This window comes from Vulpes vulpes, chromosome 12 (genome assembly GCF_048418805.1).
Source record: "Vulpes vulpes isolate BD-2025 chromosome 12, VulVul3, whole genome shotgun sequence".
NCBI lineage: Eukaryota > Metazoa > Chordata > Mammalia > Carnivora > Canidae > Vulpes > Vulpes vulpes.
The window spans coordinates 129738609-129757820 of NC_132791.1; the positions used below are offsets into that span (position 1 = coordinate 129738609).

Here is a 19212-nt window from a genome sequence, read left to right on the forward strand (position 1 = left end):
TTATTCTAAGTGGTCTGAGAATATTTTGGAGATCGTATACAAAAACTGAGATGATCTAGTTTCAATTTTTAAAGACTACACAGCTGTATGAAGAGAATGGATTGGAAAGGAGGCAAGAGCTCAAGTAGGGAGACCAAGTCAAAACAAGCATTTATAGTGCCTCTGTTCCAGAAATGAATTTTTTAATATTTTATTTATTTATTCATGAGAGACAGAGAGACAGAGACAGAGACAGAGAGAGGCAGACATATGGCAGAGGAAGAAGCAGGCTCCCTGCAGGAAGCCTGATATGGGACTCGATCCCGGATCCCAGGATCATGCCCTGAACTGAAGGCAGATACTCAACCGCTGAGCCACCCAGGTGTCCCTCCAGAAGTGATTTAAGATCCCTCTCCAGGCTTGTATTCTAGTTGGAGAACACACAATAACAATGTGTCAGATGTTAGCGATGGTTATGGAGGAAAATAAGTCACATAAAAGAGCAAGTAGGAGTACATTGTTTTATATAGAGTGCTCAGGGAAATCATCACTGAAAAAGTGACATTTGAGCAGAGAAGCAGGGAAGTAAGTGGGGAAAGGAGTGAGCTCTCCTGGAAAGAACAGCGGGTGCAAAAAGGTCCTGAGATGGCAGAAACACATTAGGTACTCCAGAAGAACAGGCAAGGTCTCTTATGGTTGGAAAGGACTGGAAGAGGGTCAGAGTGGAAGGAGCAGGGATCTAAGGGGCAAACTCAGGACTGGAAGAGCTAAGACCCTTTAAGACAGGGTAAGGATACAGGATAGATGAGGCCATCAGAAGACTCGGGCCTGAGGAGCTCTATGATCTAACTGGTATTTCTAATGGCCCTGTGGCTGCTCTGTTGAGAATAAACTGGGAGTGGGGAGAAAAGCAGCCTGAACAGCGGTAATCCTGTTTATGTGCCAGTGGCTGAAACAAAGTGGGTAGGTGGTAATGGAGGGGTGAGAAGTGGATTCTGAATGCATTCTGAAGACAGAGCCAAAGCTACGGCAGTTACCAAGGTGAGAGAGGATAACAGTTTGCATTAAATTAGTAGCAAATGGAGCAAAGTAAATTAATTCAGAGCATATGTTAGAGCCAAAAAAACTTGCTGGTAGATGGAGTCTGGAAAGTAAAGGACAAGGAGGAGGGGTATTTGGTATGAGCAACTGAGTGGATACTGGTATAGACAAGTCCAAGTTCTAGGTCGGTCCTGTTGAATCTGTGACATGACGTTCACATGAAAATATCAAATAAGCACTTGGACAGAGGAGTCTAGAATTCCAGGAGGTCAGGGCTAAGAACAGGAGACAAAGAATCAGTAATTCACGGATAGCTCTGCAAGCCAGCAAGTTTACTAGAGAGAGAATGTGCTGGAAGGAAGAATAAATAGGCCAACATTTTGAAGACATGCCGAGAAACTGCCCATATGGGAAAATGACAAGGAACAGCTTGAAATGGCTGAGGACTGAAAGAAACACTAACCCAGAGTAGAAAGTAAAGAGCATTTAAAGGAAGTATACAAAACAGCTCTGTGGAGGTAATAGAGCAATCCTGGGGGGCTGCTGGGTAGAAGCAAAGAGCGAGCGAGCAGGACAGAGTGAGCGCAGAGTGGCCGTTGCAGTCTCACCAAGACACGCTGCCCACACGTCCTGCTGCAGAAAGAGCAGCAGCTGGAGGGGGCCATTTGTGAGACAGGATTGTTGCTGACAAAATGGTCCCTTCAAGGAGGTGAAATTGCTGATGGAGAAGGGGAAATGGCAGGAGTAAGAAACAGTGCAGATAGGTTGGCCTTTCACTGGAGCAGGCCACTCACTCACAGGGACATGAGAGAGATAACGAACAGAGCTCCCGTAGAGCTGCTGGGAAGGTCTGACAATGGGAGTGAAGAACTCCTGTCTCACTGCTCCTGTGTTTCTAAAAAATGTTGGTAAAAGGCCACTTCCCTCAGCTAACATCCAAGTGGCAGATGCAGGGACAGTTTTCACATTAATCATATGCCCACTATCCAGTTACTACCAACATGCATGTCTGCGTTTGGCAACACACTAAACGTTTCGGTCACAAGACAAAGTATGCTTTGGGTATTTGTTAACATGGACACTAGTATCTTTGTTCAAATACCTCATTTTCCAGAATCAGAAGTTAGATACTTGTAACTTTTAAAGGAGTCAGCCTTTCAAAATGCACTTTATACATTAATGTGCAACCACCCAACTACTTCAGTGTGAGAACCAGTTAAAACACATGACATGTAAACTGACTCCTAACTCTGGGAAATGAACTAGGGGTGGTGGAAGGGGAGGTGGGCGGGGAGTGGGGATGACTGGGTGACGAGCACTGAGGTGGGCACTTGATGGGATGAGCACCGGGTGTTATTCTGTATGTTGGCAAATTGAACACCAATAAAAAATAAATTTATAAAAAAAAATAATAAACTGACTAGTGGGTATCTTTTGACAATAGCAGTTCTTCCCTCATTTCTGGTAGCAGACCCTCCTCCACCCATGACCGCTCTTGGGGAAACTGCTATTGCATGTATTTCTGGCAGGATGAGCTGCAGAGCTGATCATGTTACCAAGCCAAGCACATCAGAGTCTATTCCTGGGATTCTGAAAGTGAGGTTGGAAGGGAAAGCTCTCTCTCATCACAAGCTTTAAATTCTATCCCAGGAGGCGGGCAGCCTCATACACAGAATACATATGAGCTCAAAGGCCAAAGGCAACACACAGGCAGGAAAGAGATAAAGACACAAAGAGAAACAGAGACACAAAGATGGAGTGAGGGGAGAGAGAAGAGAAATGGAGGGAGAATGTGTAAGGCTGGCACTAGGAAAGAAGGCCCACGTTGCTGGAGTCCATGAGACCTGCGGGCACCGAGGCCAGCCCTAGCTCTAGCTTCCTGGGTACTGGTTACAGAACTGCCCTTCCTCACTGGAGTGGGATCAGCACCTATCACTTGCAACCAAGAGTTAGTGGACATTCCGCCAGACCAGAGTAAAAATGAGCGGGGACACAGGCAAGCCATCAGACAGAGAGACTCTCCTCTTCTTGCTCAAGGGAAGGTAAGCCAGAGCACATGCAGGTGCATCTCCACAGACCCAGAGCAGCCAGCTGGGTGGCCAGTCTCATTCGAGCCTCAAGATGTTGTGCACCTGTGTGCGCATGTGTGTTCTCTGCCAGAGGGGGGAAGCAGAAGACGGCCATTAGGTGAAAAGCTGGACTGATGGGTAGTAAGGGTTGAATGGTGTTCCTCCAAAACAGAGAAGCTGAAGCTATAATTCCAATACCTCAGAATGACCTTACATGGAAGCAAGGTCAGGACAGAGAGAATTAGCTTCAGACAAGGTCATATTGGAATATACCCCCACATGATGGGGCCTCATTAGGAGTCAGACATGTGAAGAGATACTCGGGGAAAATATCATGCAGATTATGCAGTTGTGACCCAAGAAAAGCCAGGTGGCCAGCAAACCACTAGAGGCCATGGAGGGGCACTGGTGGATTCCCCATGGGTTTCAGAGGGAGCATGGCCTTGCAGTAACATTGATTTTGGACTTCTAGCCTCCAACATCAAGAGATGACAAATTTCTGTTGCATGAAGCCACCTAGTTTGTGATACTTACAGAAGCCCCAGGAAACTGCTACACTAGGTTAGATTGCGGGTGAATATGTGTGGATAACTTTATACATGTTCATGTGAGCACCTGCCAAAAATATCCCTCCACACTGAGGAAAAATGTGACCCCTTCAGTACTTAATAAGAACATGAACTAAGGAGCAGGAGTCTGAATCTGAATTCGGTTGTTTATTAGCTATGTGATGTTGTTTCCTCATTTTTAAATCAGTATTTAAAAATAGCCCTTCGTGATGCTAGTGTGGGGATTAAGCAAGCAGATATGTGTGCAGCACAGACTAGTACCTGGCATATAAAACGACGATTTAAGTGTTAGTGTCATTTGGATTGTTACAAACAGCCACGTTTAAATGAAAAAGTGTGTTTACTAGAACAAAACTGAAGCTGAGACAATTTCTCAGAACAGGACCCTAGTATGGATAGCTGGGTGGCTCAACATTTGGGCGTCTACCTCTGGCTCAAGGTATGATCCTGAGGTCCAGGATCAAGTCCCGCATTAGTCTCCCTGCATGGAGGCTGCTTCTCTCTGTGTCTCTCATGAATAAATAAAATCTTAAAAATTAAGAAAAAAAGAATAGGACCTGGTACAGTCAACTCTAACAACTTTACAAGACAACAGAAGAATGATTACTCAGTCCTGTCAAGTTTTCCAGTGATGAGTACTGAAAACCCAGTATATTTTTTTCCAATTTCCTAAAATTCTTTGCTAAGCTTATTTATATGAGAAAATCTATGAACAAAAAGATACATAATTATTAAAAAATAATTAAGACAAAGTCCACATAAAATTTCATATATGGGGCAGCCCAGGTGGCTCAGCGGTTTAGCACCGCCTTCAGCCCAGGGTATGATCCTGGAGACCCAGGATCGAGTCCCACGTCGGGCTCCCTGCATGGAGCCTGCTTCTCCCTCTGCCTGTGTCTCTGCCTCTCTCTCTCTCTCTCTCTCTCTCTCTCTCTCTGTGTGTGTGTGTGTGTCTCTCATGAATAAATAAGTAAAATTTAAAAAAAAAACATACACACAAAGAAGGGTTTAGATTTTCTACCAAAGGAAATAAAATCAGTGCAGATAAGATCTCTCTCTCTCTGTGTCTCTCATGAATAAATAAATAAAATCTTTTAAAAATTTTTTAAAAATTTCATATATGAATAAAATGTTAAATAGAGATGGAGGATTTCTAGAAAAAATGCATACATCAGCATACATCTTCACCTATGCCAGATTTTTCATTTCCAAACTTCCTGTGGTTTAGGAATACAGATTCGCTATTCTTAGATGACTCCATTTCAACTAAAATACTTTACATAGTCTTTCTTTAACATAGTTTTCCAAATTCTCTTGAGAAAAATCAAAATATGCTATAGTTTACTTACAAATGAATAACTTTTCATTCTTTCTGAGAAGACAGACTTTAAAAATGGATTGCATAGATTGTAAGCTAAAAGACAAATTCTTCATTTTTTGCTTAGAGCAAAAAATAATTCATTTTAAAGGCTTTTCCCCCCTTAGGATTATGGATATTACTTTATTTTACTTTAGTTATCTAAGTCAAACACTTCATTCCCTGCTTTAAAGTCCTATTAAGAACAAATGTATAAATGTCTAAAGTGTTTTCACAATAAAATAATTTTTTAAATCTCAAACACTATATTAACTAAATATAGGATGTCAATGATGCATCAGATTTACTACATATTAGTGTAAACCAGTCACATGCAACATACATTTATTTTTTAATCCAATAAGGGTTTTAAGATAAGTAGAATGAAGGAAAAGACTTTATAATCTTCTAAACCAAGGGTAACATAAACTCAAACGTAAATTAAAAACCAAATAATTCCAGTCAGCAGTCTAGTTCTAGAAAAGTACTGCACTTACCCAGAGTTTTACATGCAAACAAAGCCATGGCACTTTGCAATCTGTCTGGTCTGAGGGCCTGTACCACGAGAACCTTAAAATAAAGTGTGGGGCATTTTTAAATAGTAAGTTCCCCTGAGAACTTTAGGCAGTAGTTAAGCAGTAGTTAATGTTAGTTAACTAAACAAATATTTACTTAAATACACGAACACTGATCACTGTTCCACAATATTTTCTTACACAAACTGTCACAATAGTTTTATACAAAGATACGTCCTTAATAGTGAAAACTTTTACTAAAACCCATTTACTGCCTCAAGCTTGTCATCTGAGTCAGCAGGAGCATGCAGGAGCCATAGGTCTTACTCTGTCTTCAGTATCTGACAAGGGCCAAAAGCAGGTGAAAGCAAGAGCATATACACGAAGAGCATATACATCGAAGAGAAGCCCTCAAATCCTAAGATTTTCAAATCACTATTTTTACAGTCAATCATGTATAAACCTAGATGTTTCTGTTTTCAAATAAAGTTCTTCTTAGCTTTCTTTCCTTCTTTTTTTAAACTGTACTTGGTAAAGGGGCATTCAGTGTGGTAAAGGGGCATTCAAGGACAAAAGCACCCGCAGCCAAGGAAGAGACACAAACCAGGGTCAGTGACCCAGAGGACCTGCTCCTAGAGAGACCAGCCACTCGCAGCCTGTGCCTCCCCAACTGATGGGGCAGAACCCATCAGCAGGTTCACTACTCTGTTGAGATCCAGACTGGGAAAACTTGCCAGGACTCTTTCTCTATGGCACAGTCACTCTTTGGGCGGAGACAGGGGAGGAGGTAGAGGGAAGAAGTAGGGCCACAGGGGGACATCCTATCCAGAAATTCTGCCGGTGACATCCCCCCCACCCAGGCAGATGGAAAAGCTGAAAGCCTTTCCCCGCCATAACATTATGCCACACCCAAAGGCAGAGCTTTCCTTGAAATAGCTTCTGAATACAAAAGAAATGTCAGATATTTTTAAGCATTGAGATAACTCACCTGCTGAAATGAGGAGACTTTCTTTGCCAGAATAGATGGAAACTCTTGCTCACACACCGAGCTGTGATAGTATGTCCGCCACAGAGCCACGTCGTCAAAGCAGAGGGTCTGATAAAGACTGGGGAGGGCAATCTAAAACACAAGCACAGCCCCACACAATGAGCCACAAGCACATGTGTGTGCACTACTGAAAAAGTAAACTAAAACCAAGTACCAATGGGCATGTGTTGGCTGCTTTCCCCCCTTTACACTGGCTCCATCTGCTAATTTCTAGATCAGAAACAGGGTGTTGGACTGCTCCAACCCATAAGCAGGTAAAATTAAACATTTCCCAAGTAGCACGAAAGCAGTATGTGCAAGTGATCGAGTCTTGTCTCTACAGAAGAACCTCACCTTCTGGAGAAAGGACAGATGTGTGTGAGTGTGCACGAACCTGTGCCTCGCTTCAGCTGCACAGGACGATCACAACCGCCAATTTTCCCGCCAACACCAAATCCTGAGGAAAGCATGTGTTTCCTAGCCCACATCCACTTATGTCCCATTCGTACACATGTTGGCTTCCTTGCCCCTAGACGTTCTAAGTCTCTACTTATTAATCTCTACCCAAGATTTCTCATCAGTTCCTACTGAGCATTCAACATTCACCTTAAACACCACTGCCTCAGGCAGCCCCAGTGGCCCAGCGGTTTGGCACTGCCTTCAGCCCAGGGCCTGATTCTGGACACCCAGATCGAGTCCCACATCAGGCTCCTTGCATGGAGCCTGCTTCTCCCTCTGCCTGTGTCTCTGCCTCTCTCTCTGTCTGTTATGAATAAATAAATTTAGAAAATCTTAAAAAAAAAAATGCCACCATCTCTCAAGGCTCTGCCTTAACACATTTGTTCCCTTCTACCTCCAAGACTACCATCTCTTCCAAACTTGGTTTTTCATCCTTCTCGGCCTTACTGAGGTATCACTGACAAAATTGTATGTATTTAAGGAATGCTCTCATAAATTTACACTGTGAAATAATTACCATAATGGAATAAATTCACACTTGTTAATAATATTCTCTTATAGATGGATATATCACACTTTCTTCATCCATTCATCCACTGATGAACATGTAGATTGTGACTATATCTTGGGTGAATTATAATAATAAACATTTCCTTTGAATTTATACCCAGAGGTAAGAAGTAGGACTGCTGGAGCATACAGTAGTTCTAGTTTTAATTTTTTGAGGACACTCCACAATGTTTTCATAAAGGCTGCGCCAATTCATATTCTCAACAACAGTGTACATTTTCCCTTTTCTCCATCACGCTGCCATCACATGTTATCTTGTCTTTCCAATTATAGCCATCCTAAGAGTTGTGAACTGGTACCTGTGATTGACTTTGTATTTCCCTAATGATCAGTGATGCTGAGCACCTTTTTTGTATATATGTCAGCCATTTGTATGTCCGTTTTAGAAAAAGGTCTATTCAGGTCTTTTGCCCATTAAAATTTTTTTTTGAGTATATTTTGAGTATATATGTTACATTAGTTTTAGCTATACAACTATGTCATCACAAGCACCATCTCTCTCCACACAGTGCTATCACATCACCACTGACTCTGTTCCCTGTGCTGTGCCTCACCTCCCATGCCACTTCACCGACTTTGCCCATCCCCCCTTCCCTCTGGCAATCTCTCTTCCAAACTTTTATCAACACTGGGCTTCAAGATGAGAAATGTAAATCTGTATATATGGATAACTGGTATTGAAAAGAATGGCGAATTTGGAAGATTTGTATCTGCAGTACTAGAATGTCACATGGCATAAACATAAATCAAGTACTTAAGGATGCTTCATCCAAGTAGCTATATTCACTTCTAAATAACCCATTATATTGCCCAAATTTCATTATGTAACTTGACTAAAATTAAACTTACACAGTAGAAAATTAAGTATATTTCACTTTCATTATTTTTAATAAGTGATCTAAGCCTATTAGGATAACATTTGATGGTAGTCTATTAAATTTAGTGGCAATTAGTGTATAAGGGCCTCCTGCTACCAGTTTATGCTCCACATTATATAATCATTCTGTTTTTGGCTAGAAATGTGGGATGGCCATAGTGCAGTAGGCAGCATGCTGGTCTCCCAATAGACACAGGATCAAACACCAGGGGTATAGCTCCAGTAGGGTGCCAACCATATCACAAATATGTTCTCCCTGTCATCCTCCCTACAGGGCAAGTGGGCTCAGTGCTGCCTCTCTGTATTGTAAAACCGCAATCTGAACTCCATGGGCACTGTGCTGACCAGCAGTAGGAACTAAATAAATGGCTGATGAGAAAAAAGATTCACTGACAACAAAACAGGATCTACTGACTCTATTCGATAAAAACCTACGAAAAACAGGCAGTACAGAGTTGTGGTAACCAGCCCAGACTCTACCACCAGGAGCCCAATATCAAATCCTGACTCTACTTCCTAAGTCACCATAAGCAGAGACCACATCGCTCTGGGCCTGGTTTTCTCATCTGTCAAATGAGGACAGGAACAGGAGCTTCCTCATCAGGCTGTTGGAAACATGCAGTGAAGTGATCCACTTTCACGCCCTGCATAACGCTGTGAAAACAGTAAGTCACCAGCAAGCACCTCTACTCTTGCTTTTTTTACTACATGCCACTGTCACACGACAGCAACTGTAAGGCGTAGGGAAGGAAAAAAGGAAAAGAAACATACATATAGATTTTGAGAGAAGGAGGTTCATCTCGTTTTGCATTCCCAACTAAAGTACCAGTGAGGCCTGAGTACAGAACACAGACGAAACTGCTGGCAGTTGGGCTTCTGAACTGCATTTCCTGCTCTCACCCTGTCCTCAGCATCCACCTTACACCCAGGAACCAATGTAAGTTGGCAAGTTGTATGAATGCATACATTCAAACATGTATGTTGAATGAAAGATTTAGCTACAGATTAAAGCACTAATCAGAATAGAATAATCAATTCTTTACTATCCTTTTACCCAGGGATTCGATGGCATATTCACAGAAATATCAACACTAAGTATAAGCATGTAAAAAATAAACGATTTAAGTACAGGAAAATTTTAAATACCCCCAAAGTAGAAATGTCATGAATACCTTTAGCGTTGCCACTGCCCAGCTTCGCTCCTGGTCTATCCACGATGGGAGTTGATCACGGATTCTTTGCTGAGAGTCCTTTATAGGAAAAATTATTCTCTTTGGTATATTTGGTAAAATTCAGACTTAGAAAAATTAACAAGTGACTAGCTAATTTTATGAGCACTAATTTTAAAAAACTCATTCTATGTATTACTACTTTATTTTACAAGTCACTATGATAAAATTCAATATAACAAGGTATAGATAACAATTTACATAAATGTATTCATTTTCATTGTGCATAATCTTTTATGAAACTTCAGAAAAATGGAATAAAATATAATGAACTGCTATAAATTTTGCATTTCAGACATAATCTAGATTTTGCAACACATTTCGGGTTATGTTGCTTTGAAGAAAAATATTATTCATTACATGTTCAGACAGAAAATTAGTAGAGAAAAAGCTAAATTTGAATGACGTTATCAAAAATTAAAAAACTCTTAAACAAGTTATGTAAGAATTTTCCTAGTCATACACAAAATTTTATTTTCTCAAGATCATCAAAGTCTTCTTGGAATAAAACATATACTGAAAGAAATTGTATTAGTTTCTTAGTATTTAAGTAGTATTATTCTGATGAGAATAAATGTCTTTATGTCTATTTTAAAGTACAGGAGAGACAAGAACATGTTCCTCTAAAGTATAATTTCAACAGTACTTTAAAATTCCTCTGAAGCAATTATCTTATGAAGTCAAAGCCAGAAATATTTTCCCGAAGAGTGAAATAATTTTATTATTTTTACTTACAGCTTTCCGCAACATGTCTCCCACAACCACACCTGTAAACGTATCCCATTCCTATTGAATAAAAATATGAGTAAAACAAGAAATATGAAAATACTAACCACTTAACAGAATTTTTTTAATTTCCCTATAAGATGGCTTACAATGCAGCTTTCTAAGGATGTGGAAAACAAAAAACTCACCTTCCCACTTCTGGTACATCAACATCAAGAATGAGTTCATGTACCAACATAAAACATTCATATGAAAACTACCAGAAACAATTTTACTCAAGCAAAAAATAACTACAATTCCTATATGTATATATAACATTTCATCTATAAGTTTACGTGTTGTGTTCAGTGTATGTCCTATTACATGACATTTTTCACTAATAAATAAGCACTTTATTGGTGTACCAAAAAATTTTAAAATTGTGTATCCTGGGGAAAAAAATAGAGAAAAGTACTTCCATTAAGTTATCTTTACCAACAGATTAGAAGAGGACTGCCATTATTCATTTTTTACCTTAATCCACAAAATCACAACAGATCCAATGTTACAGAATCTAACACTCCAAGAAAATCTATTACTTCCCTTGAGCTTCCCCTAGTGTCACATATTATTTGTTACATACTGGTCAGCAAATAAAGAAAACACATAAAATTTGAGAGCAATATAGAAAAAAAAAAAGCTTACTTCCTGCCTCCACCCAGCCTGACCACTCACTCCTCTTACTGAAATTATACAATCACATTAAAGAAGCAGTGATTGCTATTAGTAGCTAGGAGTCAGAGAAAAATGTTCTCCTTTCCCAACATTTAATTATACTCCAGGAGGGAAAACTAGGGAATATAAGCATTCCATAGTGTGGAAAATACTGATCATGGTGGACATCATTATACAGGAGGAGGGAAAGGCATCAAAGCTAATGGTAGAAATAAAGGAGTAAAATTAAAGAAGTCAGGAGAAACAACACAAGTCAACCAGAGCACGTGGAATCAGAACAATGAGAAAACAGGCACATGGAAAAGTCTGTGCTCTTTTAAGTATTCAAATCAGGAGAAACCAGGACATAAATAGAATCTGACCAAGGAGAGTTAAGGATTACAAGGTCATGGTCCATATACTAATCCCCCCCACACACACACACACTCTCCTACTCTACTCTCACTTTATGATATTGGCCAGAAAATCACTTACAGATAATTCTTTTTAAATATTAGCACACCAGACATGGATTGGTTAGCTCTAACTTGATGGAAGTTCTTTTCAAGTTGGAGACACATGATATGGCAGACCAGAAATAAAGTTATAGATAAAGAAGATAAATTACACATGAAAAAGATGAACATAAGGCTTTGAGCTCAAGGAAGCTTCTGAGAACTACCCAGCCTCTGGCTTCACAGGCTGACTGTAGCTGGGTACCCCTAATGTGTCAGTACGTACCTGCATCAGCTTGAGTGCCTGGATGGGGATGAGAAGCCATGGGCGGGGATTCAGAAAGGTCCAGGCATGGTGAGAAGTCCCACTACCTAACCATCGCTGCCCAACACCGGGCTCCCGCGAAGGGGAGAAGCGGACATGAGCATCTTATACTACATGTCTAACTTAGTAAAAAAAAAAAAAAACTAAAAGGCTTATAAATACTTTTCAGACTAAAGTTACCTCTAATCTCACCATAATTCTGCCCATTACCAAATGTCCTTGTAACTCTAACATTGTCCTCCTTTATTCCACTTACATTCTCTTGAAAAAGTTCAGGATGCATGCCTCGAACAAAATGCAAAGCGAACATCAACTGATCTGCCTGTAAAGAATAATAAAATGTTATCTTGCTGTTTCTAAACTTGTGTTTCTGGAAAAGCTTAGTCCTGAAATTTCAGTTCACAAAATCTGTGTTCTATCTTTAAATTATTTACTTCTATCAATATAAAATGTGACTGTTCAGGTAGCACCTACACAGGGCAACACTTCCGAATTGGGTGGGAAAGATAAAGAACCCAAAGTTTTAGAGAAAAATGCTAAATATTAGTCATGATATACATCTCTTTAAAAAAATAGTTTTATTTAAGTACCTGAAATCCAATTTTGAGGTCTGAATTCTCACTACTAATAAAATCAACCTCCTACATCAGGACTCTTCCATTTGTCATGTGTATGCTTACATGATCTGAAACATTCTATATAAGACATTTCATTTCTAAAAAGTTATGCAAAGGGATGATAAATGTATTCATAGATAAGAAATGAGGATATTTATTGCAAGATTTTTTATTATGGAGGAAAAACTGAAACAATCTTAAATGTTCAAAAATTTTTCATAAATAATATTCAAATAATGTACCATAGCCCGTATTATGGAAGGAGGAGCAATATGGATATACATATGCAAAAAAATGGAAATGTGGCATCAAATTTTTATAGCTGATTTCATTTACAACTATAGGTTATTTTTTATTTTTCTTTATATTTTATAAGTTTTCTAAAATAAGCTTATGTCATTTCTGTTAAAAAATATAGTAAATGTTTATTAACAACAAAAAACCACATCTATTCAAGCACTATATTTCCCACTAGTTTATAATTTAAGCATTTTATACACAGCTTCTCCCATACTAAAAATAACACTTTATATCTAATATGTGCATAGGATTATAAATCTACACATGGAGTAACCATAAGGGCTATAAAGATTACCAGCAAGTGATCCTTCATGCAAGAAAGTCACCCCTCTGTCAGAAAGATTCAATGTCTTGAATAATACAATACAGAAGAATAATTTACTTTATAAAAGTATATGTTGTGTATACAGCAAGTACTCAACAAAGGCCTAGGTAGTGAATAAATAAAAACCATGTGTTCACAACCATAACATAGGCAATGACTAAAAAAATCTCAAAATAGAAAAATTTATGCAGGTGCAGCCACCACTCAGGTGTGGGAGAAAAACATTACAACCAACTACCATGTGTATGAAGTAATTCCCAGGTGATTTAAAGATATAAAAAGCAAGACATGGCCATTTCGGGAGATGTGCAGTGTTCTTAGGTATCAGAAAGAATTCAGGTTTGGGGTTGAATAGTAACTGGCTGAATAAGCCACTAAGACGCTTAATGCACATGGTAATGGATATTTAAAATGCATCTCTCATCTAAGGTAAAGAAATAATGATTAAGATACATTTACAAACAAATTCACACACAGTATTACTACATTTATCTTAGCCATTTCTTCCTTTGACCTAAGGAAAAATAATGCAGTCTCTAGGGTTAATTAAGAAAAGGCAAAGCCCTGCCATTCTATGATTCTTAGATTAGCCACTCAGGTCGGTGGACTAACTGTTGATTATTAACTGAGGCCAAATTCCAAAATGTTGGCAAAGAATAAGCCACATAATATACAGTCCATAAATACATAATAGTGGCTCTCCTTCTCTCTGCTTTCTGGTCCCAGAAAACATCATGGCCTTAGGGATAAGTATATAATCACATGACATCATCCACAGATAATTACATAAGGTGCACTTTATGCTAATGACCTACATGAGGCCAACCAAGATCTGGGAGAACTAAATATGCTCCTTATCCTATAATTGTCCAATATACTTAGGTTACTGAAATAAACATTTCTGATCTCTTGAGGAAAAAAAGAAGAATGACAAAACCAATAATCTCAACTGAAACTGCTTGACAGCTTTCTCCATTTGTTTTAGTTTATTAAAAGTCTAAATTTTCTGCTACAAAACAAGTCAATCATTTTTTGTTTCAGGTTAAGTTGCTTTCCCTTGGCTGTGATGTGAATATTAATAAGCCTCTGTTTCAAGGGTCTGTTGCTGTCACACTGCTGTCACCAATACAACAGCAAAATCAGCAAGAGAGACTGGCAGGCAGTTTAATGTGAAGCTGATTGCTAAAAATCCCAAGTTCTTTCACTAAAAAATGAAATCGGTTCCCTGCTAAGTCAGATGATAATGTACCTCATTGCTTTAAAAGTAATGTGCTTTCTGAATTGTGATTCAATACTGAAACTCCACAGAATGCTGAATTCACATTGAATAACTTTAATATTACTGATGAAAAAATATGAATATTATAAACCAGATATTCCATCACCGATTAAAATAGGTCTTAAGAATAATACATGATGGCTTTTTAAAAATGAGTGAAGTTGTTCACAACAGAAAAGTATCTCTCCAGACAAGCACTAAAAAATTCCACTTGGGCGCTATGATGTCAAAAGTGTCCAACCTTACAAGCTCTCCTCCCATGCAATAAAATGCTGGCTGTAGCCCAACTTACGTGTATTTTTAAAAGATAATGTGACTTAAAAGAAGTAACCCTAACTAAACTTCGCTGATATATTAAATCATTTTGGTACTGAACATGTATTATATCTACCCATAATTACATTACAAAATACATAAGGATTTAAATCTCATCAGTAAATCTAATGTATTATTACTAAAAATAAGAATATATAAGCAGAGGCACAGATATATAGTTTAGAAACAGGAAATACCTAATACACTACTAATCTTTAGAATTAATATGAAAGTTGATCTTTTCACCTAAACATTTTTCAAGAATAATATTTATTTATAACATATATACTTCCATAAGGATTTTGGAGGCACCTTAAAATAAGTTCAGGTCTGTGATATTTTCACAAATCATGGCCTATTTTAGTGTATAGGTCTTGAAAGGAAAGTAAAAAAGCATTAAATATATTAGAAGAGTGAGTGAAATGAAACTTTGCCGCTTTAATATATTTGCTAGAAAAATAAGAGATTAAAGCTACATTAAAAACTAATCATAAAAATCTATAACATAGCAATCAAAAAATAAATAAATCCAATGAAAAATAGAAAAACAAGGAAACAAGGATGCAAAGAAGGAGATCTTTAATTACTCTGTGGGTTAAATTATTAACTGATAAACTTCTGGAAGGCAATTTGATAATATTCAACAAAGTTTGGAAAGAATTTTGTCTTGGACAGAAATTATACTTCTTCCATGAAGAAATTTAATGAATAGAAATACTTACACATGTACATAAAGATAGATTTACAGAATTTCACCACGGTCACTCATAATAGCAAAAATACATCAATAATATCCACCAACAGAGTAGTAGATAAACTAGCATACCATATTATGGAATACCACAGAAGCACTAAAAGTAATGAGGTTAGTATATTCTACTTATGGAAACATCTTCAGGACCTGTCACTATAAAAGAGATGCAACACAACAAAATATGTAATAAGGAAAAGAAAAAGTTTATTTGCACACATGAACTTGAAGAGAAAGGATATGGACTGGAAGGAACCAATCAAGCCTTGAACTGGTTTACTCCAATGGAGTGAAGCATCAGAACGGGGAGAAACAATGGAGGGTTTTGGGTTTTTTTACATAATTTTCTGTATGTGCATATAGTTTCATAAAGTTTGAAATGCTTTCAGAAAGTATTTTTAAGTTGTGTCTGAGTAATAAACAGTTTTAAGTATTATGTGAAGTAACATATTACACAAATATTAGAGATGTCATCCTTTTATCTATCTAGGGTCATAACATTTTAGGGACAAAATGGACTTTGAGATCATCTGCTTATAATTCCTCAACGTATACAAGTTAAAACTGAGGTCCAAACAGGTGATTTTGAGGACGGCTAACCATCAGACCTCCAAAATACACCCATACGGTCCACAGATCTATATAGGTATCGTCACAGTTCTCATTAAAGAAACATCCTACAGAAATGCCCAACTACAGGTCTGAGTCTCAAATAAGGATCGTCAACATTGTCACTCTACTCATAAAAAAACACTACTATCCCTTTCTAAAGAACATATTAACTGTGTCTTTTCAAAGATTTTCTAAGAACCCTACATAATTGTGCCATACTAACTCTATTTCTCTCACATAGTTAATTGCCTTTACACAGCTCTTCCTCAACTTATCTCAACCCAAATCCAAAGACTGGTACTTGAAAAAAAAAAAAAAAAAAAAACTCCTAAGTGAAAAGCTTCTGTTTTCTATAATATTCAAAAATTTTTAAAGTACATTTCATTTTATATTCCTTGGGGGCCCTCGTAATTTGAAGACGTCTGTGACAAATTTTGTAACTCAGGATCAGGCATTAGTTTGCTTCCTAATGCCAGGAATAGGACCCAATCTTGTCCTCAATCTACGGGACATTGGCAGTGTCAAGACATTTTTTATTTTAGCAAATATGTGAAGGAAGTGCTACTGAACAGACCACCACAGTAAATCCTACTGTGGCCCAAAATGTCAACAGTCCTGAGGCGGAGAAACCCCAGCTAGAAAATGACCTATACAAGCCATCATAATGTCCTGCGTCAGGGGCTGCTGGGTGTTCAGAGCCACAATGGGCCACCCAGGGCATGCTCTCATTTCTTTGCACGTCATCCTTCTCCCTCCCAACCACCTCCTGGAAGGCTAAAAGATGTTCTACTTAGCAATGGACATTATTCAGGGAAAGTTTCAGAAATGCCAATTTCAATACCTTTCTAGTAGGTAAAGGGTTATATAATTTAACTGTAATACTGTATAAATCAAAGTGCAGGTAGTATCTTACACATGAAAAAATAGTATTTCTTACCTTAAACAGACAACGGCATATATATTCATAGACCATATGTTTTAATGAGCTGATAAGTGACTGTATTCTCTGTTCTGTATTTTCAGAATCCTAGATTACATTTGAAAATTGAAAAATCATTAGGAAATTTATAAACATTTAAATGACACTACATTGCTTAATTGCACTTTTAAACTGTTCCTTCAGACTCAAAGTTGAATCTGGAATAATTATCTTTGTCAACTCAAGTGATCAAACAGGTTAAGTGCATTAAATCTGTATACTACTACGATAAAAATACTTGATGTATTTTTCTTTAACGGATAAAGGCTTTCAATGAATGAAAATTACAGTCAATTTCCAATAATACAATATGAAATGAATTTGATGATACCACTCTGATACCTAACAGCATTAAAAATAATGTATTAGTATGGATGAATCCCATTTCATTACTAGTACAATGATCCATCCAGCCCCAAAACAGAGTGACCAGAACCAGCTAATATCGAATGTTCTCACTTTCATTATAAGAGCCTAAGCAACTTAAACCATGCTTTCCATAACTAAGGATGAACAATAACTTTGATGTACATGCTGTTTAAGAAATCATACCACCTTTACTTTCTTATCTGTTTTCATACTTCCATTGTACAGGATCACTGTGCTTTGAAAAATATCCCTAACAGCTATTTCCCTTGCTGATTGCAGAAAGGTTTGGTAGATGAACAGGAGGAAGCTGTCATCGCTGGACTATTCCCTAAGAGTGACAGAGTTTTATATCTCACCTCAGATAGATGAGAAGGACAGGACACACGCCTTGAAAAAGTTCAATTCTGATATAATATTTAGGCTAAATTTTCTTGTTACCTTAAGTCTATAACTGACAAGAAAAAAATCTAGTAAAACAATGTTAACAGTTTAGAGAAATCCACCCAGGATAAGCAGTGCAACATGTGCCCCAGGGACAAAACCTCGGGCAGTGGCATGAATGCACCAAAGCTTGGGCCGGCCCATGAGCAGAACGTTCTAATGAGAGAGTTCATCATTACAGTTCATGTGCCGGACATCCTCTTCATCCCTATGTTTATTAACAAAGATCGCATGTGAAATGAGCCTTGGATCCACTAAAAGATACTCTCTTGTGAGAAAGAGTACATAGCCTAAGATCTAATGGATTTCTAAGACACTGCAGAGCAGGTTTTTTACTCTACATATTTAAGATTATATTGCTTTTTAAAATAAAACCAAACACACATGTGCACACCACATGCGTACACATACTATCGAAGCCCAATAGTTCCTAAGCTACAGACTTTTGTAAAGAACAAAAAATAACCAACATTCTCACTGGATTCCGGCAAAACTGCTCACCTATTTATCAGTTCTCACATTCCTGCAGGGTCACTGACCTGTAACATGAATATTTTCTGACTAAAGGATAAGAAGGAATTTAAAATGAACTTCTAATTCTGTACTTTCTAATTTATGAGAAACTTTTAATGCAAAAATTATTCAAAGATAGATATACAATCCAATGTTAGTGAAGATACAGATGGAAAAGCACTCCAACTGCCTCCGTTTAATTCGCCCACAGCACGTTCCAAAGGTAGCAAGACGGCATTTGTGTGCAAGTCTACAAATGTGCACTTTGGTCCCAGTCATCCAAGTCTAGGAAATTCAACCAAGAAAAAACTAGAGAAGCAAAACACTGGAAAAAATGTAAACCATAAATATGTATAGCTGTCCTAAAACATAACCACATGCTCTGCAATCCTGAAGAGGGAAGGTGTCGCCCCAACCTCTTGATCATGGGTAGGTTTGTGTCAGCTTCCACCAAATAACATGCAGCATGGGTGATACTGTCCCAGCCGAGTGACAAAAGCTTCTGCCTCACAGCTTGGAATACAGTTTTGGCCCTCAAGATGTCCTACCAGAAATCCACTACACTGTGTGGCAAGGTGCAGGCTGTAGTCCTCCTCACGGAACCCCCTCCACCCGCACTCCACCAGATGCGCAAGCAGAGCGGGCACCAGATGCGCAAGCAGAACTACCCTCCTCCCCACCTCTCCATTTCTTCCCCTCAGTCCCAAATGAGGTCCCAGATGTTGTGAAACAGTGGTAGGTCATCTCTGCTGGGCCCTGACCCAACCACCCACAGAAACCACGAGCATAAGGAGACAGTCTGATCTGCCAGGTTTGGGGG

General features: G+C 38.4%; 1 protein-coding gene across 9 annotated transcripts in view; it reads right to left on the minus strand.

Moving 5' to 3' along the window:
* Positions 1-19212, minus strand: part of DYNC2H1 (dynein cytoplasmic 2 heavy chain 1) — a 339344-nt gene that overhangs the window by 168845 nt on the left and 151287 nt on the right. For 5 of the 9 annotated variants that reach the window (XM_072729934.1, XM_072729931.1, XM_072729932.1 and 2 more), the window contains 6 exons: positions 17028-17117; positions 12148-12213; positions 10428-10478; positions 9636-9713; positions 6519-6650; positions 5513-5585 (listed from right to left, as the gene is read on the minus strand). In XM_072729934.1, the coding sequence (XP_072586035.1) occupies positions 5513-5585; positions 6519-6650; positions 9636-9713; positions 10428-10478; positions 12148-12213; positions 17028-17117 (490 nt within the window). The remainder of the gene's footprint in view (positions 1-5512; positions 5586-6518; positions 6651-9635; positions 9714-10427; positions 10479-12147; positions 12214-17027; positions 17118-19212) is intronic. The other 4 variants (XR_011995854.1, XR_011995852.1, XR_011995853.1 and 1 more) reach the window with 1 other exon arrangement.